This window comes from Vanacampus margaritifer, chromosome 2 (genome assembly GCF_051991255.1).
Source record: "Vanacampus margaritifer isolate UIUO_Vmar chromosome 2, RoL_Vmar_1.0, whole genome shotgun sequence".
NCBI classification, from domain to species: Eukaryota; Metazoa; Chordata; class Actinopteri; order Syngnathiformes; family Syngnathidae; genus Vanacampus; species Vanacampus margaritifer.
In genome coordinates, this window is record NC_135433.1 from 46,427,012 (window position 1) to 46,453,995 (window position 26,984).

Below are 26,984 nucleotides of genomic sequence, written 5' to 3' on the forward strand. Positions count from 1 at the left end.
CTAGAATGCTGAAGGCTTGAGAACTTTGTAAGAGAAGGACTTTGCTAATACAATGGGGCTCATCTTGCAGTCCTCCCAAGGAAGAACTATCAGTCCTGCTACAACGGCTTCAGCGTCCCCAGGTGACCGCGCCACTGAGCCCGTGCTCGCTCCGTCGCACCCCACTCCACGCCTGCTGCCACCCTGAAGGTAGATGCATCACGCTGGGGGACTGTGCAGCAGAAGCACCCCCCCCCCCCGCCCTCCTTACTTCCCAGCTGAAGGCGCCACTTCAGACCCCCGCTACCCACATACAGTCTGGACTCTTCCCTCAGGTCAGTCCCAGTTACAGTCGAACCCCACAAACTAGTATTCGTTCTTTAATTTGAGAACCACACACATATGTTCCTGTGCTTGCACATGGGTGTGTGTTGTGAAGGTGGGGGGGGGTAACACACCGCCTGTTTCTCCCGGCTGCCTGCTGACTCCCTGAGGCGTGTCTGTGGTGGCTACGCCATGTGTGGGGGTTAGAGAACAGCAGGGCTCCCCGAATGGCACATACTGTATACGCAAAAAGTGCTAGTCCTGTCTTGTTTATCTTTTTTGCAACTGCGGATGGTTTAGGAGTCATATCTGATCAGAAAAAAAACCCGCAAGCACCCACTTAACTGTCAGTACAATAAATACTCAAATAAGTCTCTAGCTCTCTTTCCTCTTCTAAATTGAGCACGAGAAAGAAAAGTTGCAACCTTTGACTCCTTTGCTTTCTCCTCATTTGTTCCCTTCATGGAGAAGTGAGGAGACTGTTAGAGTCTTTGTGAAGCAGCTGCTGCCCATTCAAAAACTCCTGATCCTCTAAACTACTGTTTCATGACCTCGACTAGCTCCATCTGTGCTAACATGTACTACGTTATTTCAATCAGAAAATGAAAACATTTCCATTGAGAATGCCAGAAGAATCAAAACAACTGATCTTTCATTTTAATTAGTCCTTCTCCATTATTTTTTGTTACGCCACCCCTCCCAGGAATAACAAAATATTTTGCGCCCCCCACCCCCAACAACAACAACTCCCTGCTTCAACAATAATTGGTACAATTTGTCTATGACATTTTTTTTTTTTATAAATACACCTCTACAGAAGAGCTAATATTTCTTGCAAATTCTGTGAGAATGAGAACGCCACTGCCACCTACTGTCGTGGATGTACAATTAAACGTCATTCTAATAAGCTAGCTTTCTTAATATATTGTAATCACGTTATCTAAAATATCTTAACTTTGTCTACCTGCAGATAACCATAAGTATTTTCAGTTTTGTGATTGCACTTTAAGTTTGCTGTGTTTTGGAACTGCGTTGCGCAATACTGAGGGCTGTTCTAATAATTTGGGTTATTTCCAAAGCCTTTAGTACAATGCAAACCTCTTTTCCAGAAATAATCCTACTTTTTTGAATTGTTGTATTGGATCTCATGTAATTCTGCCATTGTACTTGTACAATTTAATTGACTCACATTACACATATTAATTCATAAATTGCAGTACCATACCACAGATAGTTAACAAAATATATATCTTCTTTTTTTTTTTTTTTAACAAGCAAGATGATATCGCCCTCTCCATGATATTAATATGATATGTTCTGTGATCTGTAAACAGCTGGTTATCTTGCTTTTCCACGATAAGAGAAAGTGCTGAGGATTTACGCTCGCTGAGCACATTTGGGCTGAATCTTTCACACGTCACAAATTGCAGATGGGAAGCAGTGATCTTGAACAGCCGATCACATTTCCGTGACCATCTGACACCTTCCATTTAGGAAAATAATACTTTCTATCTTAGCATAACCCCCCTCCCTCACCCTCCATTTTCTGTCTGCAGAAGCTAGCAAACGGAATTATGGATGAAAGACTTTGCTATTCACAACTCTGGATTTGGCCTTTTTTGTTTCGGTGCACTGATGGGAGTAAATGTTCACCCTTTAGGTTAACGAAACAAAACATGGCTAACCTTATGATGTGTGCACATGCAGTGTGGAAAACAGCCCCTTTATAGGTTACCATAGCATTGCGATATAGCCAATGGTCTTGTTTATTTTAGCTGTTAAAAACTCAAATAAAAAAGCGTGACCTTACGCATAACTGTCTTTGTGCTGTTGACATCATCTCTAATGGTTCCTCCAAAAAGAACGGAGGTGGACCTGATCTGATCTGTGTAATATGACACCTAAATATGAGTCGGGTTAACTGGCACAGAGAGTTGTAAATCACTGTAGTGTGATTCTTTGTCTCAACGGGTTTAATTAGTCTTGAAATTCTTCTCTTATCTGATGACCCCCCCCCCCTTTATTCCCCTCCTCCTTCCCCCCTTTACCACCACCACCTCCTCCTGCTGCACACTGCAACCATAAACGCCCAGCAATCTGAAGACCAGCGGCCTCGGGAGACTGAGCTGCTACAAAGAGCTGAAAGAGTTTGGAAATGGTCATTTTATTGTGTTGGAATGGCTCGCTGGAGACTTGGGTAATTTAGTGCTAACTGAGCGCTTGTAAAGATAACAGTATGTGACTCCCAAGTGCAACACGGCCGGCTACTGTAGCGCTGCCACGCGTCCTCGCAACTACGACTTAAACCGTAGTAAACACCAACTAGGCATGTTTAAAATGACTTTTTTTTTAAATGTCACTCAAACGTTTCATCTTGCTAAAAAACATCTAACATGTGCTAGTTAGTGCATGTCCATATCCATAGCACAATGTTCTGTTTCATAGTACGTGAACATTTATCCAAATCTGTCATTCCATATAACTTTTGAGGTATCTGTCACTGTCGGTCCCATGGGAGTCCCACATGGAAGTTTTTTGCTCTAATTGAGCTCTTTATTTAATTGACAGTTCATTATGTCCTATTAAGTCACTCTCGACCAATTTTTTCATAGCATTATTAACCATTCGTTGCCATAAAGAAGACAAAATTCCAAGTCAATCTGCCTGCCATTCTGGTCTTGGTCTTTGTGCAAGTTTGTGGGGACAACTCTTCAGAGTTCTTTATCAATTTGTGGTCGTTAGCTGTGTGTCCAGTTGAAAGGGCCCTTGGGACAGGTGATAGCTGAGTGATGGAGCCTAGAGATTGGTGAGACACTGGGACGATTGTTTTGGGCATGTATGGGACACGTGCGCCTCTCTCGAGAGAGGGGGGGGGGGTGGATAGTGTGCTGACGCGTGCTTTCATTACATTGATCTGGCTAACATACCCAGGCTCTAATGTGTCATGGTTAGTGTACTGTTATTTCTGTCTAATAGACCCAGATTCAGGGCTTTAGATTCAGGGCTCGATGAAAAAATAGACACATCTTAATTTTCATATCGGAGCAAGTCTAGTTTACTGTTTGGGAATTTGGCGGACCATGCTGTGCATTTCTTGGCATTCCAGACTGAGGACGTTTTTTATTACACTCCCCCCGGCGCACGTGACAATTTGGTGACAGAAAGTAGACTAGCCTTTAGACCAGGTAAAAGCAGGTCTAACTGGTGGTGCAGGTGGTGTAATGTGATTTTGGTGAATTTGATCAAGGCATTCTGGTCTCCGCTGTTAAGAGTCGGCAATGTAACCACTGGTTAGGGCAGGGGATTGCTCTGGTTCGCTGTAGTCTGCGGTAAGTTGGATGATTTATAGGGGTGGGAATCTTTGAATGTCTTACGATTCGATTCTGATTTTTGGCTATGCGATTCGATTCAGAATCGATTAAGAACTATTTTTGATTCACAATGATTTGATTGACAATGATTTTTGCTTCAATTTAGAGATGTTCAAGGAATTGTAATGATCTACTCCAGTCTGACTCGCTAATGCTAATTAGCGCGCTACTTGCGGCACTTTTATCACTCAAAAGAACAGCTCCATGCTGCAAAAAAACAACTTTAATTGGAATAACTTGATTGTGACTTTTTCCTTCTACTCTCTAATGTGACTACAACTTAACAGTGTATCAGACCACGTGGGACCACACTGCCCCTAAGTGGCCAAATCGGGTACAACATGAACAACGCTCCCAATAATTGCGCACAAAAACAAAGGGAAGACAGTATAAAATAATTTGAAGAAAAGCGATTTTGGGACGTTTAAAATCGATTCTGAATAGTACTAAATGAGAATTGCGATTCTTATGAGAATTGTTTTTTTGGCACACCCGTAATGATTTACTCACTTAAATACTCGTAACTCGCTGAATTCTTGACAGATTTTTAAAAAAAAATTTAATCGCAGATTTAAAGTGGATGTCAACCCCCCCAAAAAATTATTGACAATAATATATTCTGTGGAGCCCCATTAGTCTAAATACGATATTCTGGTTAATATTGCGTTAGTGTTATATACGTTAATCAGTCAAATCCAGCAGTTTTTTTTTTTAATCTATATCAGAAAGTGGCCATATTGCCACTTGCTGTCGTTTGTTGACAGTTGCTCAGGGTTCATGTAACAACCCATCACAGCTCAGCTTCAGAAAACAGATGAGCGGTGATTGGTCGTTGCCTGAACCCTGAGTAATTGTGATGTCATCTTGAGTTGACAGTAAGTGGCAAAATGGCTGCCCTCTGAAATGGATTTTTTTTTTTTAAATGTCTAGATTTGGCTTCTAACTGCCACTATCTACAAAAATACCAAAAGAAGCAAAACTCTACAAATGCACAAAATTGTGCTGGGCACGAAAATGGGGCCCTCGCTGTGTGTTTCCTCACATCGCTGTAACAATTGATGTCAGAATTTAGATGGTTTGCTGTGAGGACCCTTTTTGAACCCTGCTGTATCTGATGGACGCTGGAGGTGCGTGAGGTACTAAGATTATTACAATAGGGCAGGGGTCACCAACTTTGGTCCTCAAGGGCCCCTATCCTACATGTTTTAGATGTTTGATGCAGGGCAATAGAGTGATATAAAGTGTGACGTGTGTGTCTTCCTATTATAGTGAGACAAAGTTGGTTTGGGGGCCAATTTTTGCACCGTGCATACAAACTCAGGTTCATTTCTCTGATTGTGTCCAGTCCTGTATATACAAATTAGTGTCGATCAAAGTACAGTATAGTCCTTCATCTGTTTTTGTTTTATTGTCCTGTGCCTTCATACGTAAAAACAGAGGTGCATCCTGAACACGGGAGTGGACATATACATATGCATCATAAATTCCAAGTTGTATGGAGCACCTTGCTTTTTGAAGGACTAGCTGCAGGAAGGGGTGGGGGAGATGAGGGGTTATTTTGCCGATGGAGATTAAGGCAGGGGCTTTTTGTCATTTGTGCGAGACAAGCCATTCATCCATCCAGTTCACGGCCAAAAAAAAGGCTGGTCCCAGAAATTAGCAGTTTCAGCTCAGCAGCAAAGTCGCCGGGCTGTGAAGGCAGAGAGAAATTGACTAATTAGCAATGCGCACTAAAACTTGACGGTTTCTCTCCATAACAGCGAGGGGTGGAAAAAAAACCGAGACTCGCCTTTTTCTCCCCCCTTTTTTCCCTCTTTCCTTTCTTCCATAGATGTTTGAAATCGCAGTCATTTACGCTCGACAGTTTTTACAATAGCCTTGAGCCATAATTTTGCGAGTCTCTCCAGCATCCATACCCCTGCATGGTCTCTCTCCACCGGCCATGCACGACCGTTTCTCTCCCCAACCGTGGATTTCCTATTACTCTCGTTACGACTCACTGAGCCCCAGGCCCAAGGATAATGATGTGTTGTTTCTTGGTAGCATAATTTGTCACACGTATATTTCTTCTTCTTCTTCTTCTCCTCTTGCAGAAAGCACGGCTCCCTTCTCACATAGTCGCACACTTCTGGTTAATTCCGAGGAAACAAATGATCAACAAATAACGCCAAATTGGGACTTTCGTTTCTTTTTTTCTTTTGGTTGGACTCGCTTTTCTTTTTAAAAAGGAGAACAAAAGAAGGGATTCTTGAGTGAGCTTTCTGGGGACCCCCCTACGAAGATTACTTACTTTCTTTTTTTTCTTGGAGTGTGTGCGTGGCGAGTGTGTCAGGTAAGTTGTGGCTTGCTCTCATCATTTAGTTGTCACATGCGCGCGTAAGTTTACGCACGCACGGATTGCGTTTTGTCGCGGCGCGGACGCAAACAAAAGACGCGCACGTCGCGGTGAACTTTTCGACGTTTTTTTTTTTTATTCTTTTGGACGAGAAGATTTGACTGTTTATGTGAGAAATGCGCGCGCACCAGCGTGGTGTTTTGGTCGCGGGGGTGCGCGGCTGTAGAGGGAAAGGACGAGAGGGGATCGATGCTGCATGATCTCCCTAGCGGGGATCTCGCCACTGCGCATCCGCCGAGTGGAGCCTCGTCGCGGGCTGAAGATCCGCAGCGTCTCGGTCGTTCTGGTTCAACCATAGGCGGCGATGGGAACGCGTTTTTTGTGTGTGATTCTTTCACGAATATGAAGTTGAAGACTACCTGATCCACGTGGGATGTAAATTCCCTGGCATCCTGGATCACTAACTTACCCGAGAGATTGTTTTTCCTCTTTTTGCTAGACTGAGCCTCCCTGTGTTGTGCTGCTTGGAAGTCAATGGCTTACATGGTTTATTTGTTGCCCAGGTGGCGTCCACAATCAGGAAGCCATGTCCAGATCGGGTGACAGAACGTCCACCTTTGACCCGGCGCACAGTGACACGCTGCTGCACGGGCTCAACCTGCTGTGGAGGAAGCAACTCTTCTGCGATGTGACTCTCACCGCCCAAGGGCAGCACTTCCACTGCCACAAAGCGGTGCTGGCGTCCTGCTCCCAGTATTTTAGGTCGCTCTTCTCCTCCCACAATGCCATCAGCAACAACGAGGGCGGCAAGGGGGACCAGGGCAGCAGCGGCACCCCCTCGTCCTCGCCCGACGACAAGCTGGTGACCCCCAGTGCCAGGCCCATCAACAACCTGGTCCTGCAGGGTTGCTCCTCTATTGGACTGAGACTCGTGCTGGAGTACCTGTACACGGCCAACGTGACTCTCTCCCTGGACACTGTGGAAGAGGTTCTGTCGGTCAGCAAGATACTCAACATCCCTCAGATCACCAAGCTGAGCGTGCAGTTTCTCAACGACCAGATCTCGGTGCAGAACTACAAGCAGATCTGCAAGATCGCCGCGCTCCACGGACTGGACGAGACCAAGAAGCTGGCCAACAAGTATCTGGTGGAGGACGTGCTGCTGCTTAACTTTGAGGAGATGTGCGCCATGCTGGATGCTCTGCCGCCGCCGGTGGAGTCGGAGATGGCGCTCTTTCAGATGTCGGTGCTGTGGCTGGAGCACGACCGCGAGACTCGCATGCACTACGTGCCGGACCTCATGAAAAGGCTGCGCTTCGCTCTCATCCCGGCCCCGGAGCTGGTGGAGAGGGTGCAGTCGGTGGATTTCATGAGGAATGACCCGGTGTGCCAGAAGCTGCTGCTGGATGCCATGAACTACCACCTGATGCCCTTTAGGCAGCACTGCAAGCAGACCACAGCCAGCCGGTAAGACTATACGACCACCGGGCACCACTTTTGTCTTGTAAATGTCAACAAGTTGTGTGTAGTCAGCTGCAATGTTATCTTTCGTTATGACATCAGTGGCCAGTTCGGTTTTTATAGTCATTCGCAGGCCATATGTAATTTGTCATTTGAGCATTTTGTGGGTTAAATGGTGATTTTCATAGCAGTACCTCTGAGGTTTTAATTGTTTTTTAGAGTTACATGGCGGGCCGGATTTTATCCACCACGGGCCGTATATGGCCCACGAGCTTCAGGTTGCTCACCACTGTGTTGTGGTAAAAAATACCTGATTTGTAACCACTGTCACTTGCACACTGTAAAAAAAAAAGGGGGGGGGGAGTAATATTTACTTGAAAAAAAAAAGTTTTTTCACCCACTAAGTAAATAATACTAAGTAAATTTTATACGGAGAGTTTTGGTTACATTATACTAGTTTATTTAAAAAATAAATAAATAAAAAGCTAAGTAAGCGTTGAGGAACAAACTCATGCCCTTCAGCTTAACAGACACTTTTTTGCTGTTTGCCACTATACTGCATTGCTGGTGGTGGGTCCAAAATGAGACCACAAACTGGTCTCTTGGAGGTACGAGGATTCCACCTGACACTAGCAATATACTAACACACAGAAGAGAGTGGCATGGCTCAGGTGGTAGAGTGGCTGGCTGTCACACAAGCTGAAGGTCATGAGTTCGTTCCTCAACACTTTTGACTCTTTTTTTTTTTTTTTTAAATAAACTAGTAAAATGTACTCAAAACTCTCCTTTTAAAATTTGCTAAGAATTTTTGGGTTAAAAAACAAAAAAATTCAAGTAAATATTACTTTTTTTTTGCAGTGAAGAGGTTACACGTATAATTGCTTGTCACTAAATACTTCATTTTAATGAGACTATATATACCTGTAATATACATTCCCGTTAGAACATTTAGGAAAGTCCATACTAAGTTGTTGAGGAGCTGAAAGTAGACATCTTTTATCCGGAAGTTAATTGAATGGCAGTGATGTTATAATAATAAGCATAGGTGTTCATCTCCATAAGTGTTTTGAGAGCAGAAATCCGTCTAACATCTATTTCCACGCAAGTACCTAAATGAACACGGAATCGGAAATCGTCATAATTAGTTTCACATGCCACTGTGTTTCTCCTCTCAATTAATCACCATTATCTATGTCCAGGGGCTCATTTGCATACGAATAACCCCTAAAACACATCCAAGTTGGCCAGTGGCACGGAGAGAGCAAAAGAGACGCGAGTGATGTAGCCATGCATAAAAAAGGACAATATGAGAAAAAGGAAATAAGGTTTATGTGACTGAGTGTAATGTCATATAATTACTGCACTTTGTGATTAATTGCTAGATTTGTGTTGGAGCCCATTAGGAGCCAGACAGTTCTCCTAAATGTAAAGTAAAGCGTGACGCCGCATCACATGCAAACTCTCACAAAACGGCCGGGGGACGTCACATGAATCATTGCAGCCAATGAGATGGAGACATTGTATAGGCAAGGTTATGTCGTCAATTGCCTTTTCGCCTCCGGCATGGCACCCTGCAGGACCATCCTCACTTCACAGCTAATTAGAACCAACCATTTTCAGAGTGTAATAACCATTCGATAACACAGCCCCGTGAAAAGTGTGCCTTTTGTTAATTGTAATAAATGTCTTCAAGTGCCCCTCTATAGGAGCAGTATTTCTTTTATTTATTTATGATTGCAATTGTTCTGTCATTACAGAATCCGTTCCAATAAGAGAATGCTGTTACTGGTGGGTGGTTTGCCCCCTGGACCCGATCGCCTCCCCAGCAATTTGGTCCAGTACTATGACGATGAAAAAAAAACATGGAAGATCCTCACAAGTGAGTTTAAAGCAAAAGATTTTATTTGATTTTTTTTTCCAGCTTTCTCCTGTTCGGGGATTTTTACGGTCGTTCCTGTGGATGACTTTAACGCGGGTTAATTTGAGCGAAGGAGTTCCCTAAATCCTTCAGGTAATAATATATCACTATCACTTTTTAATATAAGTTTCTAATCAGAGCGTGACTTCACGCCACTGCGGAGCGTCACGCCTGGTTCGCCTTGTTTTTGCTGAAATATGCTGCAGAGATGCATGATGAGATTCACTTGAATCTAATGATCTGCTGTGGCAGAGATTGAACGCGGGGCTTGAGTGATATCTTTGCCGAGTGGCTTTCAAATTCATCCTGATTATTCACTAACGCTGATCAATACCTGCTTGAATTGCTCTAATTATTTACACAAACACAGTTTAAACGTAGTCTGTGGCCTTAGTCTCCTTACTTGAATTTAGAACAAAAACAAATTCTTAGCTATTTTTTTGACAATCTGTAATAAAATACTATCTTGAAATGTTGTTAGCATTTAAAACTAATTTTAGCACAGACTCGGAATATGCACAGCAAATGAATGTATCTTTGCAATTCTGTCTAACTGATCGTGTCTTGAAGCGAATGAGGTGAAAAGGAGTGCATTACTTGGCTGCGACCAGCAGAGGCGCTGTTGATTTACTCTACTGGCTTTGCTAGCAAATGAAGTGCTGTTCATGGCATCGCCTATGAAAAGTTGAGCGACATTCACGCTATAATGTAACTAATGCGGTTTTGCTAGCCTAGCAGCAGAAGCTCAGAACATTTAGAGAGAGCATCAGGATCCTCATCTTGAAAATAAAACCATTATCTGATTGATATTTTTTGCCCATCGTCAATCAAGGGAGTTTATCCCCCCTTATTATATAATTAATATAATACATGTCTTGGCTAGTCCACAATTATCAAAGATCACCAAAGTAGACTTGAAGCAATTTCAGGCAGAATGCAGTGCAGTACTTGGCGGCAACCAGCAGAGGCACTGTTGGTTTACCATCAATTAGTTTGCTGTCTAAAAAAGTCCACCATGATAACGAGGTGCATCCACGCTATGATGCAAATCCTTCGAATAGTATTATTCTGCTCAGTATAACACTTGTGGGGTAACAGGAGTACAGAACATTTAAAGGGAGATTTCCGCCTCACAAAAATGATTGAATAAATTCCTTGATTCTTAATTTTCTCCCATACTTGATAAATATTATCCCTAGTATAGATAATGAGTCAATAAATACAAGATTAATTCACTCTCAACTACTTTGCGGTCTGAAAAAGGGTGACACAATGTCAGATGTGGGAAGTCAACCACGCTAATATGCAACACCAGTGTGGAAACAGGAGTTCAGAACACTCAGAAGGATTTCCCCTACCCGGAAAATGAATTATTTGAGTATTTGAATGTTATTTTTTTTTCCATTAGCATCTGTAGCATAGACATTAGCACCAGACGAGTAATGACCTGGCTGGTCCACCAATATTACACGCCACTCAAATTTTGTGTCACCATGGCAACAACTAAGATGGAAGGTTAACATTTACATTAAACGATAACATTTTTGAGGTTGTGAACGGTGCACGATGAACTAATTTGTGTAGTGGCGTAAGTATTCGTGTTTACATTACACAAAACGGCACATTCAATTACCAACGTACGTTCTGTTTTCCAGGCGATTATTTTATTTTTATTGCTGAGAAGGGATTTTCTAAAAAAAAATATTTACTGTAATTATAACTTTCTATTGGGTCTCATAACAATTCTCTTGTTCTTATGGGCTTCAAGCTTAGGCAATAATTGAGACCTTATAAATTCTAGGATGTTTATTTTCTCTTAGCTTAGTGCTCTGTCATCATATATTCTGTATGTAGACTCACAAACACGTGACGTCACTCACAAGGGAAGTGTATATGATGACAGAGCTATCACAATAAATATCCTACAATTTACAGGTCTCAATTATTGCCGAAGCTTGAAGAACAACAGACTTATTGGAAGAATGTCACACATGTTGAATTATGCTAGCTTAGTAATAGGCTAGCGCCTTTCGACTTGCGTACAAATTCAGTTTATGTCGCCGCCAAAGGAACGGAAGTCCGTCATAAATCCTCGGTATTCCGAGCATCAATTATCGCACAGTGTTGCTTTATCCAACTCCTCGCAATCGTATTTCATATGTGGAAACTGAGCCACTTTCCCTCCCTCGCTACCATCCATCCTCGACCTTTTCCAGACTCACCCCTCTATTTGCTCTCATATCGCAAAGGTCAAACTTGAGATAATGGGAAAGCATATTTTCTATTCTCTCCTATTGAGCTTTTATTTGTTGTTGCTCATTTCTCAGCATTAGCAGATAGTTTTTTCCCTCCTGTGCCTCTTTGGAGATTCACACTACACAATTTTTTATTTTTTTTAATGGGTGTCAAAATTAGTGTGTTCATTTTGAGTTAATTTATAGTTCATTTAACGCCACTATTTTTTTTTAACGTGCGTTTCATGACCGTTCCTTACTCGGAAAGTCTGTACTGGGGAAATTCCAGTCGCAATACAGCAGACCCGTCCACGTCAAAATTTAGACGTAATAAATGTAATAATAATGCATATTTGTGGAGACTGGGTCAAGATGCATTTTACAATTTTAAACAGAATTTCCCAAGTTACTTCATGTTAAAGATGAAATAGCTATTAATAAGAAAAGAAAAATCTATTGAGCTGTCCCCAACGTCTTATAAAAGCACTTATGCCATCTAGTGGCAGAAAAAGGACCTCAACACAAATCAATGTCACACTCGTTTTTTTTTTTACAGTATATATTTTTAATTTAACTAAATGTTATGAATTATTATGAAATTACTCTAACAGTGACTAAAATATATATTTCTAAAATTTCTGTATTTCTATTAGTGTAACATTTTTTTCCACTTTTATGTTAACAAGAGTATAAAAACTTGTACATGTTGTTTTACATTTAGAAGGGATGTAAAGGTTGTGTCACAATAATAATAAAAAAAAGATTAATAATAATGTTGTCTTTTAAAAGCCATGGTTATCATGTGTGTCCACGCACCAATCACATAAAAAAAATGTTGTGCTTATATTAGTCCATATTCATCCATTTGCACTCCACATGCACATGCTCAGCCTGCGCCGCCATTTGCTCATTACCCTCAGCCCTCATGGGTGTAAACGGCAACTTGCCAAAAAGGTCAGTGGGGATTTCCATCAGTCACAACTAAAAAAAGTTAACACTCAAATGGTCCGTGGCCTTGCGGAAGGACAAAACTGCACAATCATCCCCTGAACACATCAGCGAGCGTCTGATGTCGCCTGCGCACACAATGGACGTGAAAGAGAGGGAGATTATTAACATTCAATCATAACTTTCCAATGAGGCGAAACCTGAGAGGGACAGCCTTTGATTAAGACATTCATCAAGATAATTTGGGAAGATTCTTGATTCTCTTCACTCTTGTTGTGTTTCACACCGAGTGGCTCGCCGTTGATCCCAGTGTGAAGTTTGCCATCTAGTGTACCGACAGAAGCGTGAACGCCCGTAATCGCGTACTTTGCATCATTAAAGATAAAATAGGACTCCACCCTAGTGCGGAAATGGAAAAAAAAAAAGACACAAAAGAGAGAGAGCTGGCGCATTAGCCGTGGAGTCAGTCAAGCGTGGCCTGCCGCCTCCATGCAGAGGTTTCTGACTCCCTCTAGTGAGTTCCTGAGCTCAGTGTAGACAGCCGCCACCGAGGCGACCCTGCAGGAGGATCTCAAAGCGAGAGGGTAGATTAACTTCATCCACTTTCATTTTACAATAAGGTCCAACACGGGGGAGAGGTAAAAGCCAATGGCATGTTTTATGCTTTCCACCATCTCAGGTATGACGCCTCGCCTGCCACTTATCCTGCCGCCCGCCTGTGTCCGAGACACCTGTAGGCGGCAGGACAAATGTCCCGCTTCCTCCGACTCCGCAGAGCCCCTCCCCCCTCCCCGCCCCCTCACAAGATGATTCCAAGTCGCTCGACATCAAATCAAAAGCCGCCCATGCGTGGCCTATATACTGCTGACTGAACAATAATGTAAATAGCATGTAAGGGAGTTTGGCAGTCATATGGTACTTGTCTTAGAGGCGCGCTGGAGGCAGGCAACCTAATCCCCTCGTTTTGAGATAAAGCTGTGTTTAGCGTACGTGGCGTTAGCGTCTCTCTCTCTCTCTTTCTCCCGCCTCGTCGAGGAGCGAGCGGCACATGTCAGGCAGGGCCGAGTGAGATTGCAGCGAGAGGGCCAATTGGAAAGAAATGAGATTCAAGGCTGTCTAATTCTGCAGCAACTGTGATCCATCAGGCGCCGGGGAGGCGGCAGTGGAAATGACTGATGGAGACAGACAGGTGGGCCTTAACATTCCACTGATTTGTGCTCCGGCAGAGCCCCCTCCCCGCCAAGCCGCCACCTCGGCCGAGATTTATTGAGTGAACACGATCATGTTCATTACGACTGTCACCCAAGACCATTTCTCCACATCTCAATGGGGGTCACAGCAACAAAAGAAGATGGAGGACAGGGAGGGAGCGCAAAAGCAGGTGAACCCCATCAAAAGTGATTTTTTAGAAGATAACGAGGATACTCACCAACTCCTTTTCATACTACTTCTTCTGAAATGATGGGAAGGGTTTATGCGCTGCCACTAGTCTAAGAACAGTATTTTCATTAATTGTGTTTGTGGGATATTAATTACACAGAAAAATCTGTCTGTTTTTATCCATCTCAGGGGGCGGCCATTTTGCCACTTGGTGTCAACTCAAAATGACACGACAGTTTCTCAGGGCTCTGGTAGCGACCAATCGCGGCTCACCTGTTTTCTCAGTATGGTCATGTATCATTCGCAAGCTGAACCATCGTTACCTGGGCCCAGAGCAACTGTGATGTCATTTTCAGTTTCCAGCAAGTGGCAAAATGGCCGCCGCCTGAGGTGGATAAAAAACGGGCGTAGTTTGCTGTCGACTGAAAATGACATCAGAGGTTGCTCAGGGCTCGGCTTGCGAACGTCACGTGACCAAACCCGGAACACAAGTGAGCCGTAACATTCGCAAGCTGAGCAATTATGCACTGTGATGTCATTTTCAATCGATAGCAAGTGGCAGTACAACACAAAATGGCCGGGATGGATAAAATATTTTGCTGCTGAATTCCTATTCCACAAATGCAATATCAATCAGAATGCTGTGTTTTATTTTTAATGCACCACATACACACACCAACACAACTCACCAATTTCTGGGAAGCAGGAGGATCGGAGCGGGGGGGATATAATTTCCCTCTGCTCCTTCTCACCTGCTCCCAATTTTAATGCACCACACACACACACACTTGTAACAGGGTTAGTTTTCACTAGGCACGCTGGCGTGACGACCGGGACCTTTCGCCGCTCGGCCTGGGGACCGGGGGTGCCGCCCGTCTCTTGGTGCTCCCCTTCCGTTTCCCATGCGGCTGGAGGTGGGCTGGGCGCGGGTTAATTGATGAATCAGATTTTTTTTTTTTTAAATACAAGTTTAAATTTCCCTCCCTACATTCAAAAACAGGACATTGCAGTGCAGAAAACGGACAAATACAAATGAAGTAGGATTTAGTTATTATTTTGGTCCATAACATGTCAGAAAATCTGAAAAATGCGTATTGCTTTTCAAAGTAAAAGCAGATGTTTGTGACTGTTTTAATTTGATTTAACACAAATATGATCATTCATTTTTGAGAGAATATTTCCTGTTGAGAGGCTGAAATTCTGAAGATTTTCACCATTTAAAATTGAACGCGCTTAATTGAATATCAAAATAATTATCGGGTAGGTAAATATCGATTAATCATTGCGCCTCTACTGATGTCACACCCCACTGCACCAGGCCCCGCCCCTTAAGGCACATATCTAACACACATACACTATAATAGATACAGTATTTTAGATACGTTTTTTGTGTGTGTGTGAGTTCAAATACATTTACAATGTGTTTAAAAATGTCAACAACTTTGTGTGTTTTAAGTGTGTCCGAGGGGTAAAATAATTTGTCTCTCTAACGCAGATTTTTTTTCCTATTGTGAAAATAAATCGGGTTTCATTTTACCCCGCTTTAGTCACGGTTTAATTTTCTTGCTTTCTGTGTGCCGCGCAGTAATGCCTTACAACAGCGCTCATCACTGCGTTGTGGAGGTGGAGAACTTCCTGCTACTGCTCGGCGGAGAGGACCAATGGAACCCCAACGGTAACGACGATGCACCTCACCCGCTTCCCGTTCACATCATTTTCTACGAGCTAAACCATGAGAGAATTTTGTCGACTGCACTCACTACTACTTGTTGAGATCACAACTTTAAGCCAAATGAGCACCGAGTGGACAAACAACACCCACCAGTCAGTCACACTTGTCACGATTTGGCACCGAGAAGTAGAGGTGAAATATTTGATGTGTCAAGTTGCTTTATTGTGAAATTGTGATGACAATCAAGTGGGAAGCAAAGACTGTAAAATCCTAATTGTAAATACTGTATGACATTTTCTCCATTTCCATTTCTGTAGGGAAACACAGCACCAATTTTGTAAGTCGCTATGATCCCAGATTCAACAGTTGGATACAACTTCCTCCTATGCAAGAGAGGTGAGGACACTTTCAGGACGTTTTGCACAAATCTTGTATTAAATTGCAGCAAGATGATTAATTAATTAATTATTGATCAATTCATTTTTGCAAGAGCATCAGGGTGTCCGTTGGGGTTCAAATTAACTGGTAGTAAATGGAAATGGCTTGAATGAATGGATTCTGGCTTGAAACCCTAATTTGAAACCCTAACTCTTTTTTCAAAACCCTAATCCATGCTTGAAGCCCCAACTCAAACTTGAACTCCTAATTTGAAACCCTAACCTGGGGTTCAAACCCCACTCTATGCTCGAGTCCCTATTTTTAAATCCTAACCCTTGTTTGAAATCCTGTACCTAGCATGAAACCTTAACACAGGCTTGAGCCCATAACTTTAAACCAACTACAACCCTGGCGTGAAACTACAACACAAGTTTAAAACCCTAATTTTAAATCCTAACCCTGCTTTGAAACCCTACTCATTTCTTAAATCTCAGCCTGATCATCCTGGAAGGGGGATTACTACATTTGCGTTCCCTTCTCAAGATTTCTCATTTTTCACCTGATGTTTTTTTCTTCTTTTTTTTTCTTTGCCCTCTTGTGGTTCGATTAGGGGATTTCGTTGATATTTGTCAACGGTGGACATGTGAAGTATTTTTAGACTCTTGTGTGATTGAGGGCTATATAAATAAACTTGACTTGATTTGATTTGACTTGACTTGAATTTGAAACCTTTGCGATCCCTAATGGCACAATAAAAGAAGAAGTAGCCCTAATTTGAAACCCTAATTCAGACAAAATCTAACCCAGGCTTGAAACCAGAATTTGAAACCCTAACCCTGGTTTGAAACCATATTCCAGCTATAAACCCTCATTTCAAACAATAGCCCTGGTTTGAAAAGACTCATTGTGAAAGCCTAACCCTTGTTTGGAACCCTAACCCCCAGCTTGAAACCCTCATTTCAATTTCTAACCCTTGTTTGGAACCCTAACCCCCAGCTTGAAACCCTAACCCAGGCTATTTGAACACGTAAAATTGAAACCCTAAAATTTCATACTCGCACGCACTCACACACGCACATACACATAATCACCCGCATACAAAAAAAAAAAGAAAAAGAGAGAGCAATGATGATGGCATGTCAAATCGGTAAAATTACCGAATGAACAATACTGAGCTCTCCAGAAAAATAAAAATAAAAAAAATAAAAAATAATAATAATATAAAATAATAATATACTAAGAAATTAACAGAGGGTATTAAATATAACTCAAGCGTTTCTGCGATTTCTAAGGAGGAGGTAACATGTCCTCCTAGACACAGTACTGAGGGCATTTGAGTTCTTTCGCTGCTCCGCTCCTTGACATCTCGTGGGCGCCGCTTCCTCCCCAGGAGAGCCAGCTTCTTCGCCTGCCGCCTGGACAAGCACCTGTACGTGATCGGCGGCCGCAACGAGACGGGCTACCTCTCCAGCGTGGAGTCGTACAACCTGGACACCAACGAGTGGAACTACGTGTCGTCCCTGCCGCAGCCTCTGGCCGCCCACGCCGGCGCCGTGCACAACGGCAAGATCTACATATCAGGTCAGAGAAAACAACAAGTAGGGTTGAGGCTGCTCGAGCAGGCGGTCGCTTTGTATTCGTTACTGTAAAACTGACACGTAAAACAAACATTCAACATTGTACGGTATTTGTAAATGTGTTTTGCTACATTTAGAGTAAAAGTGTTTTGTGAAGGTCCTTATTCAACTCATTTACTGAAGTAAAAAATGAAAAAGTTCATACTCTTTATTTGTCAGTATACGGAGCACCTGTTTTAACTAGACTAAATGCAATTTCTGCAAAAATTGCGTGGGAATGCTGAAAGTTGAATGCTAAGCTGGATGCAAATGAAGGAAATTGAAGGATACATTATATGAAAATTACAAAGTATTTAACTATTAATTACTAGTAATAGTTGTAGAAAATTACAAAGTATTTAACTATTAATTACTAGTAATAGTTGTAGTAGTAGGAGTAATAATAGAATTAGTTTTACTAGTAATTATTAAGTAGTAGGGGTGTTAGAAAAAAATTGATTCGGCAATATATCGCGATATTACAGCGCGCAATTCTCGAATCGATTCGATATGCAACCGGATCGATTTTTAAACATCTATTTTTTTGATGGGAATATTCAACAAAACGTCTTACTTAGGGTTAGGATTCACACATTAAGCATGGAAGAATGTTATATTAACATTAAGCCTTAATATTTGATTTCAGTGTTGTTCAAACATGAAACAGACTGCAACCTGTTTGTTAAATGTAGTAGCTCAGTTATAAGTCTGAATTTTCAGATAAATAAAAAAAAAAAATTCATGCAAATCTTATAGTGTACATGTACAAGTTTACCGATTAGTATTTTCTAAATCTGAGTGGGGAAAAAATCGCAATAATCAATTTATAGATTCGCGTCGGGATTGATCGTTATCGAATCGAAACCTATGAATCGTGATACTAATCGAATCGCCAAGTACTAGGCAATTCACACCCCTATTAAGTAGTAACTTGTAGTTGAGTGATAAATGAATAAAAAGAAAACTTCAACTGCAATTTGGTGAAGGTGGGATTCGAACCATCGCCTTCTGTTTACCGGTCAAAGCTCCGCTGCACTAGCTGAAGAGTTGTCCAAGCAGGGTTCAAGTGTGGCAGGTAATTGCTCAAACCACTGTGCCATTGTTGCCTTAGAAGAATCTGTGACATTGTATATACTGAAAGCTTACGTTGAATTTGAATTTGGGATTACTGGACAATGCACCACTGAGGAGTATCAGAGAACTGGTAATGATGATAAATTGTATGTATGGAAGTGGGCGTGGAAAGTGGGTCCCATTGAAAATGAATAGGGAAAAGTTGATATTTAACGTAAAATTGTGCCAATGCTCTAAGAAATGTGGAATCAGACGATAAATACCAGGATAGGCGTGAATTTTTGAAGCAAGTTGAAATTTGAATGGTGTAAATCAGAAGTATTATGTGAGAGTTATTACACGGCAAAAAAAGTGTAGAAGAAACAAATCCGAATTAACATATGCTTTCAGCATTCCCACAATAATGTGGCAGATTGAAAAAAAACTTTGTTTCTCTCTTTTATTAACTTTCATAGTGTTTGTACTGAGGAGGAAAAAAGATAGTTAGCATTCGTTACGGCTTTTATATCAGCAAAACGTGTTTTGATCGCTTCTCTAACATTATGAACTGATTACAAAAAATGCTAAATTAGCTAAGGATGACTTTTATGTTTTTCTCGGACTGCAATAAATTGGAAAACTCGAATAATTCAGTTACAAAAAAAAAGGCTGAGTTAGTTAAATCTCTGCCTTAAAGCTTCGTAGGTGTCATCTAACTTACATACAGTGACACGCACAACTCTGTATAGCGTCACAGCAGCGAGTCAGAAGACAAGAGTCCCAAAAAGACAGAGAAAGTCCAAAGTTCACGCTGACAAGGAAGATAAAAACGTACCACAATAGCACGTTTACGACGGCCATCACAACGTATTGTATCAATGTTAGCTAATTTAGCATAGCCTGGCATCACTAAATAGATTTTTTTTTTATAGGTTTTAGGTGAACTAATGAATACACACACACTCGCACGCACACACGCATACATACTTACCCACATACAAAAATAAAAATAAAGGAGAGCAATGATGATGACATGTCAAATTGGTAAAATTACCGAATGAACAATACTGAGCTCTCCAGAAAAATAAATAAATAAATTAATTAATTTTTTAAAAACTAAATAGAATGCATTGCAAGTGGTCAAAAATAGACACAGCTGCTGATTCTATAGCTTTATTGAACAAATGATCAGAAAACAAACACGTAAGCACATTCATAAGTCACTCAACACGCAGACTGGCTAACGTTAGCTAGTTAGCAGCTAGCAACCGCCACACTCTCATTTGCTAAATACCACTCAACTTAGTATTTTTTCTGCCTTTTAAGTCTCCAAGATCTCAATTTATCAATCAAGAACTCAACCGCTTTGTATTGTTGATGAAAAGTGGAAAAGTCATCGCCAAATGAAAAGTAAAGTACAGATATCTGAGAAATGTACTCAAGTACGTCCCACTACTTATTCTTAATGTCCAGTACATTTGCCTTTTCCAGGCGGGGTCCACAACGGCGAGTACGTGTCGTGGCTGTACTGCTACGACCCGCAAATGGACGTGTGGGCCCGCAAACAGGACATGAACACAAAGCGCGCCATTCACACGCTGGCCGGAATGAACGATCGCCTCTACGCCATCGGGGGGAACCACTTGAAAGGCAAGCGCCAAAGCGTGTCGGCAAACCATCAAGGAATTGATCTGGGTTTTTTTGTCGGTGGTCGTGAGCGGGCGACCGTGATCTTCGCTGCATTGTTTCCCTTCTTTCTCTTTTCTTAAACTATACAAAACAATGCTGTTGTTTTGCTTCTTGCTCTTCCTGTGAAAACATTTTGAGATACTTATTTTTTTTTACCCTCAATGTTTCCTCGCCATTTTCTTGTCCTATCTATAGAGGTTTATTGTCAGTGACATATTTATGATGCTATTATTTCCCTATGTTGGGATAAAACCGCTGTGAACTTTGAATGCTAGCTGACACTAGCTACTTCAAACCCTAAATTGAAACTTTTTCCCTGGCATGAAACCCTGCTTTAAGTTCCTTACCCTGGGTTGAGACCCTAATAAGTGGACCCTTACCCCAAATTGAAACCTAAACCTTCTCTGCAAATCGTACCCCCACCCACTTGTAGCACTAATTTGAAACCCTGACCCAGGTTTAAAAAACCCTATTTGTGACTTAACCCCGGATTGAAACCCTAACCCTAATTTGAGACTGCAACGCCTGTCTTCAAATCCTTCTCCAGATTTGAAATCCTGAATTTGAAACTGAGGCTTGAAACCCTATGCCTCGATTGAAACCCTACCCTCAACTTGAAACACAATTTGAAACCCTAACCCTCGTTTGTAGCTCTACCGCCATCTTAAAACCCTTATTCAACATTTTAACCCTGAAAAATGAAACCCTAAAAAAATTATTTAAACCATAACCTTAATTTGAAATCATAGCCTTGGTTTGAAACCTACCTCCATCTTGATAATCGTAACTTAAACACATACTCTATTTATTTTTTTTCAATCCTACCCTCATATGCTATTTAAATAAATGAATTCCCCGCCATCCCAGTTAAAAGGGATCTTTGACATCCATAGCCATTAATGGCAGCGAATGAGTTAAATACAACTCGACTCAAAGTAAAAACTGTGACTGATACCAGATTTGTGAAGCAGAGCTTCACTCCCCTTCTTCAAGTTCCCATTCAGAGATTCTTTCTCAATGTCAAAGCAAGAACCGTATTGATTCTGGAGGATATCCAACACAAGATATGTGAAGCAGGTCAGATCAGTGCTCACAACCTTCTTTTTTTTTTTTTTTGCAACGCTCTGCCAGGTGCCATTTTACACACTCACACACACTTTTCAGGGATTATTTCTCTGTGAAAGCAAGAAGATCAATTTTTGAAGAACATCTAAACCGAGCGATCAACTTGTTCCTCTCGCACATAATCCTTGTCATTTTCCATTCATCTTCTTCAGGTTTTCATTCAGGGATTCTCTCTCAAAGCAAAAAGTTTTTGAGATATGCACAAACGAAACTCTCTGCTATGTGTCATTTCCCACTCATTCTTTTCAAGTTTTGGCCTATATTATTGATTTTATAGTTCTAACCCTGGAGAACTCAAATTTGGCCCCTATAAATTCTGCTACTCAAATAACAAAGACCTTTTTTTTTTTCTTTTTTTTACAAATTTAACTTCAAATGTCCAGAGTGCCACTTCTGACCCCTGCATGGGGCCATCTAGTGGATGAATATTGTACTTACATGAGCCAGAGTGGTGGTGACAAGATGGCTGGCAACATGCTGTTTTGTTGAGCTGGAAATCAATCCAAACAAAATCTTCTCAGCAAACCATCAGATGGTAAAATTGTGTTTTTTTTTTTGTTAATCTATTTTATATCATGTTGCAGAATGCCTAGGAGTATGTTTTTTATATAAAGTTTGATAAATTAGCAACTCTGAGTTAGTTTAAAAAAAAGGGTTAAAAAAAAACAAACATATATTTTGGTGTTCAGTGAATTTATAGCAGTCATTTAATGTATAATTCATAATTTTCCAAAGAAGAAAAGGGTTCTTGGGTTCTCCAGGGTTAAGGTAGCCATAATCAAGTTTTAATTTGGTACCAACTTCTTAAAAACCCTTGTTAATTATGAACAATATCAGATGAAATTCTCAAAATGTCTGCCGTTGCATTTAGCAACATGCTAAGTCCTTCTAGCCACATGCAAGCTTAACCTGAAACCCTTCGTTTTCTGTCCCCACTCATAGGTTTCTCTCATTTAGACGTCATGTTAGTGGAGTGTTACGACCCCAAAGCCGACCAGTGGAACATCCTGCAGACGCCCATCCTGGAGGGACGCAGCGGGCCGGGCTGCGCCGTCCTCGACGACAGCATCTTCCTCGTGGGCGGCTACAGTTGGAGCATGGTACGGTACAGTGTGTTATGTACTTCGAGGGTAATTGTCGAATATTTTTTGGAGCGTGTTGAGAGTCTAAATTTTGACAGGTGTCAATTATCTTAGGGTGATTTTAGGATTTCCCAATCGCCGTCATATGCGAGCAGGCGTTTCCGGTTATACGCAAAATATGAAATAAAAGAAAAGACCTCTGTCTTTGTGGGCGTATAAAATAAAAAAGAGCAATATTATGGGAGTGCATTTTACGAGGGGAGGTGAACAAAGGTGAATAGAGGAGCAGCTTGTAATTGACTTGTTAAAATATAACTTGTTCTTAGTTCAATTTAAAATTGAATAGCAAAATATTGCACATTTTATTGTAAAAACATTACAAACATTTTTAGGTTCTCACCAGCTGAGCTGAAGTCTATCACACACTGGGCTCGTCACCATTATATCAGACACAAGAAAAAAAAAGAGCAATGATGATATGTCAAATCGGTAAAATTACCGAATGAACAATAATACTGAGCTATCCGAGAAAATTAAAAAAATTATTAAAAATTTTTTTTTAAATAAATAAATAAAAAAATAAAAAAAAGTGGTTTTCTAAAGAAAACATATGGCATTTTTAGATATACATTTTTTTAAATTAATGAAAACATTTTGTCTTGGAAAAAATATACTAATTTATTCTTGTAAGATTGCAACTTTGTTTTAATTTTAAAAACTTTTAAAATATATTTTGCCGAAAGATCACAACTTTTTATCTAAAACGTAAGATGACTTTTTTTTCCGTGAGAAAATACAACTTTGAAAAACACAAGTTTGATTTTAATTTATTTTTTGTTTGCGTTTAAAACAAAAAAATGTGTTTTATAAGAACACAACATTTATAAAAGAAGAAAGACATTTCATTCTGAAAAAAAATAATTTCATAAGAATTATTTTTTTCTTGAAAACATGTAAAAAAAAATAATACCATTTTTGTCTTGTATACAACTACATTAAAATTATATTGTTCTCTTTATAAAAAAAAAATTTCAACAAATGAAAATGACTTTTGAAGAGTATGTTTTTTTCACACAGAAGTTTTATCTTGAAAAAAAATATTGACAAATATGACCTTTTATAGTCTGAATATACTAATAATGTTTAATTAATTTATTATAATTACTGTACAATTTTTTTTAAATTTATACTTTAAAAAAAAAGAAGAACTTTTTTAACTACAAGATTTTTGGGGGTAAAAATAAGACCTTTTATCTTTTGTGTTAAATTCTTATTAGAGTATGACTTAAAAGATAACACATATATATATACAGTATATATATATATATATATATATATATATATATATATATATATATATATATATATATATATATATATATATATATATATATATATTTATTTATTTATTTATTTGTATTATTTATTATAATTTTTTTTGAAGAATCCATCTATATTAAGATTTGACTTTTTCAATTGGGAAAAAAAGCTTGGGGGGGAGGGGGGTGCTTTGTACCTTTACAAAAATGTGTCCATATGTCTTGAACAAATATTTAACTCGATTTAGTCTGACCTTTTTTTCTTGATTCTGACTCTATTCCCACTTTTTTCCCATAGGGGGCGTATAAGTCTTCAACCATCTGCTACAGCCCCGAGAAGGCCTCATGGACAGAGTTGGAAGGCGAGGTGGCGGAACCTTTGGCGGGCCCGGCCTGTTCCACCGTCATCCTGCCCGCATGCCTCCCCTTAATGAGTAAATGACAACTAATCCGGCCCAGGGACGACAACCAGAGTGATGATTGGGGGGAGTAGCGCTTGTAAGCTGACAGCCATTTTACCACTAACCTCCCCCTTTTCTGCTCAGTCGCATGAGGGTGTATAAATTATTTTTTTACAAGTTTGACCGGAGCACTTTGGTTATTCCCCTCTGAAGGTGTAAAGAGAGGGAAGGAAAGCGGTTGTGTAAGTCATGTATTTAAACTGGTCATGTTCATACCGTATGAGCTCTGATTTATTGACACTGTCAGTGGCTGTTTTCTTCTATTCTATAGCACATTATCACAATGCTAGCTTCCGGGTCCGTCATATATACAGAGAGAAAGAATGATCATTCCCGCTGGACATTGGAGCACAACCAGGACCGCGTGAGTTACTTTTCATGTATAAATAGTTGTCATGGCTCAATATGTTGGCACTTGGTCATCTGCTTTAAACATACTTTCTTTCTATTTTTCTCACATTCTTGCATCTGAAGTGGGACCTTTTTTTTTTTTTCAAATTACACTGTAAAAAAACATCATGATGACTTTTAGATGTGCAGCCCGAGTGGACCGAATTCCAAACGGTTCGGAAGATTTTCTCACCTTTTGGTTGATTTCATAAGAAATCTCAATCGTGACACGTTCATTTGATCAGTGTATTGAATGACATATTGATGGTACAATCAAATTGTAATTGCTCGCCAATGTATGGAAGCATGTTTAGGTGAATTGAGTGGCGACTAAAAATGGACACGCCACCGACAGGAGAAAAAGGCATACTACAATCTTCCATCTAAGAGTATGAAGAAGTATTCGAGCCACACTGAAAAGAAAAAAAACAACAACAACCATATACTATGGGAACAAAGTTGTAGTCTTACGAGTATACAATTGGAGGGGGAAAAATTACCAACTTGTCTGGCCTGTGTACATTTTTTTCAAGGATAAAGCGAAAAGTCACAATATTATAAGAATACATTTTACAAACGTAAAGTAAAGGAGGAAATAAATTTTTGGGGAAGTCCCTTGTTAAAATGTGTCTTTTTATTTTATTTTTTTTACTTTAATCATATAATTTTTTCCTCTTTTTTTTTAGCAATGTCTTTTTAGCCAATAGAAACAATCGTAGACTCAAGATTGCAACTTTTTTCCTTGAAAATACAGATACTTTTTCAGAAAAAAAGACTAAAATAATATATACCTGTACCTGTAATAGTATTTTTCCGGGGGGTTGGCTGGGGGAAATTACGACTTTTACTTTTAAAATGCTTTATTTAAAACTTAAATCTAGTCGGATTCAAACTTTTTTCCTGGAAAAATATGATTTTTTTTCTTTTTCTAATGACTTAAAAGTCTGACTTTGCGCAAATGTTTTTTTTATATTTCCTTTTTTTTCTTTATTTTTTTTAAAGGGTCTTCTCATTACAACGCAACTTTTTTTTCCTGGAAAAATTATTATTATTTTTTTTTTAATGACTTAAAAGTCTGACTTTGCGCAAATGTTTTTTTTATATTTCCTTTTTTTTCTTTATTTTTTTTAAAGGGTCTTCTCATTACAACGCAACTTTTTTTTCCTGGAAAAAAAAAAATATTTTTTTAATGACTTAAAAGTCTGACTTTGCGCAAATGTTTTTTTTATATTTACTTTTTTTTCTTTCTTTTTTGTAAAGGGTCTTCTCATTACAACGCAACTTTTTTTTCCTGAGAAAATTGCATTTTTCTTGAAAAATATAAGACTTTTCCTTATTCATAGATTATGACTTTTTTGAATAAATACAACTTTTTCTACTACGATTGCGTTTTTGTTTTTTTCCCAGTTTGGCCCCAATACTCCTTCATATATGAGCATTCAGCGGACCTTAATGCACTAATAGTGAGCTTGTGAGTTCACTGTAATGTAAATGAATTATTGTGTTGTGTTACTAACAAAACAAAAAAAAACGATTTCAGTACAAATGAGTCCAGTCATGTCTATGTTACGGAGTAAAAAAAATAAATAAAAAAAAGTCGACTAAATGTTGAATCCTGTAAAGCTTTGTTGACTTCATTCCTGTACATACTCGCTTGCAGCAGTGAAACATTTTTGGATTTATTCTCAAATCCTGTTTATGTCCTTTGCATTTTAGAATATGGAAATAAACTGACTCTTGATGACTAAACGCTCCGTCCATCCATTTTCTATGGTGCTAGACCTCATTTGGGTCACAGATGTGTTGCAATCTATGCCAGCTGACTTTGGGTGAGAGGTGGCGTAAACTGGCCAATCATGGGGGCACATTTAGATCAACTCACATTCGCACCTATGTATAAATTTGATGGTGGAAAACTGAATGTATTTCAGTTATTCAATTCAAAAAGTGAAACTCGTATAGATTTATTACAGATGGAGTAAATATAGTGTTCCCTCGCTGCTTCACGGTTTAATTTATTGCAGCTACACTTTTTTTTTGGGGGGGGGGGATTTGTTTGACATAAACTGTATTTAACAATTTGATTTTGTATATATTTTTTTATAATTAAAGCTTACAACCCAAATTTAATTCCTTAATATGAATTTCACTTTTTGAATTGAACTTAAATACATTGAACTGAAATAAATGAACTTCTCCACGACGTTCTCATTTATTTAGATGCACCACGATGTCCAAAGTGTTGTGGG

At 39.9% G+C, this 26,984-nt stretch overlaps 2 protein-coding genes across 7 annotated transcripts in view; both read left to right on the forward strand.

The window, feature by feature from the left end:
- Positions 1-206, forward strand: part of LOC144044811 (uncharacterized) — a 39,734-nt gene extending 39,528 nt beyond the window's left edge. For all 5 annotated transcript variants that reach the window (XM_077559453.1, XM_077559448.1, XM_077559451.1 and 2 more), the window contains one exon: positions 71-206. The gene's annotated coding sequence lies outside the window, so the exon portion shown is untranslated. The remainder of the gene's footprint in view (positions 1-70) is intronic.
- On the forward strand, positions 200-26,484 carry klhl14 (kelch-like family member 14). Of its 2 annotated transcripts, none has more exons than XM_077559446.1 (9): positions 200-314; positions 6,573-7,476; positions 9,228-9,349; positions 15,536-15,625; positions 15,940-16,018; positions 17,391-17,581; positions 20,161-20,319; positions 22,426-22,583; positions 24,183-26,484. In XM_077559446.1, exons 2-9 carry the CDS (start codon positions 6,596-6,598, stop codon positions 24,324-24,326), a joined length of 1,824 nt encoding a protein of 607 aa, XP_077415572.1. In that variant the 5' UTR covers positions 200-314; positions 6,573-6,595; the 3' UTR covers positions 24,327-26,484. The 2 variants fall into 2 exon arrangements, with proteins under 2 accessions (XP_077415572.1, XP_077415573.1); XM_077559447.1 differs by lacking the exon at positions 200-314 and adding an exon at positions 5,890-6,006.
- Positions 26,485-26,984: the final 500 nt, after the last annotated feature.

Excerpts from the sequence above, each read along its gene's own strand:
- klhl14 (XM_077559446.1), top strand. The coding sequence starts at position 6,596 with ATGTCCAGATCGGGTGACAGAACGTCCACCTTTGACCCGGCGCACAGT. Across the intron at positions 9,350-15,535 it reads AACATGGAAGATCCTCACAA|TAATGCCTTACAACAGCGCT; the intron begins GTGAGTTTAAAG and ends TGTGCCGCGCAG. Across the intron at positions 22,584-24,182 it reads GCGGCTACAGTTGGAGCATG|GGGGCGTATAAGTCTTCAAC; the intron begins GTACGGTACAGT and ends TTTTTCCCATAG.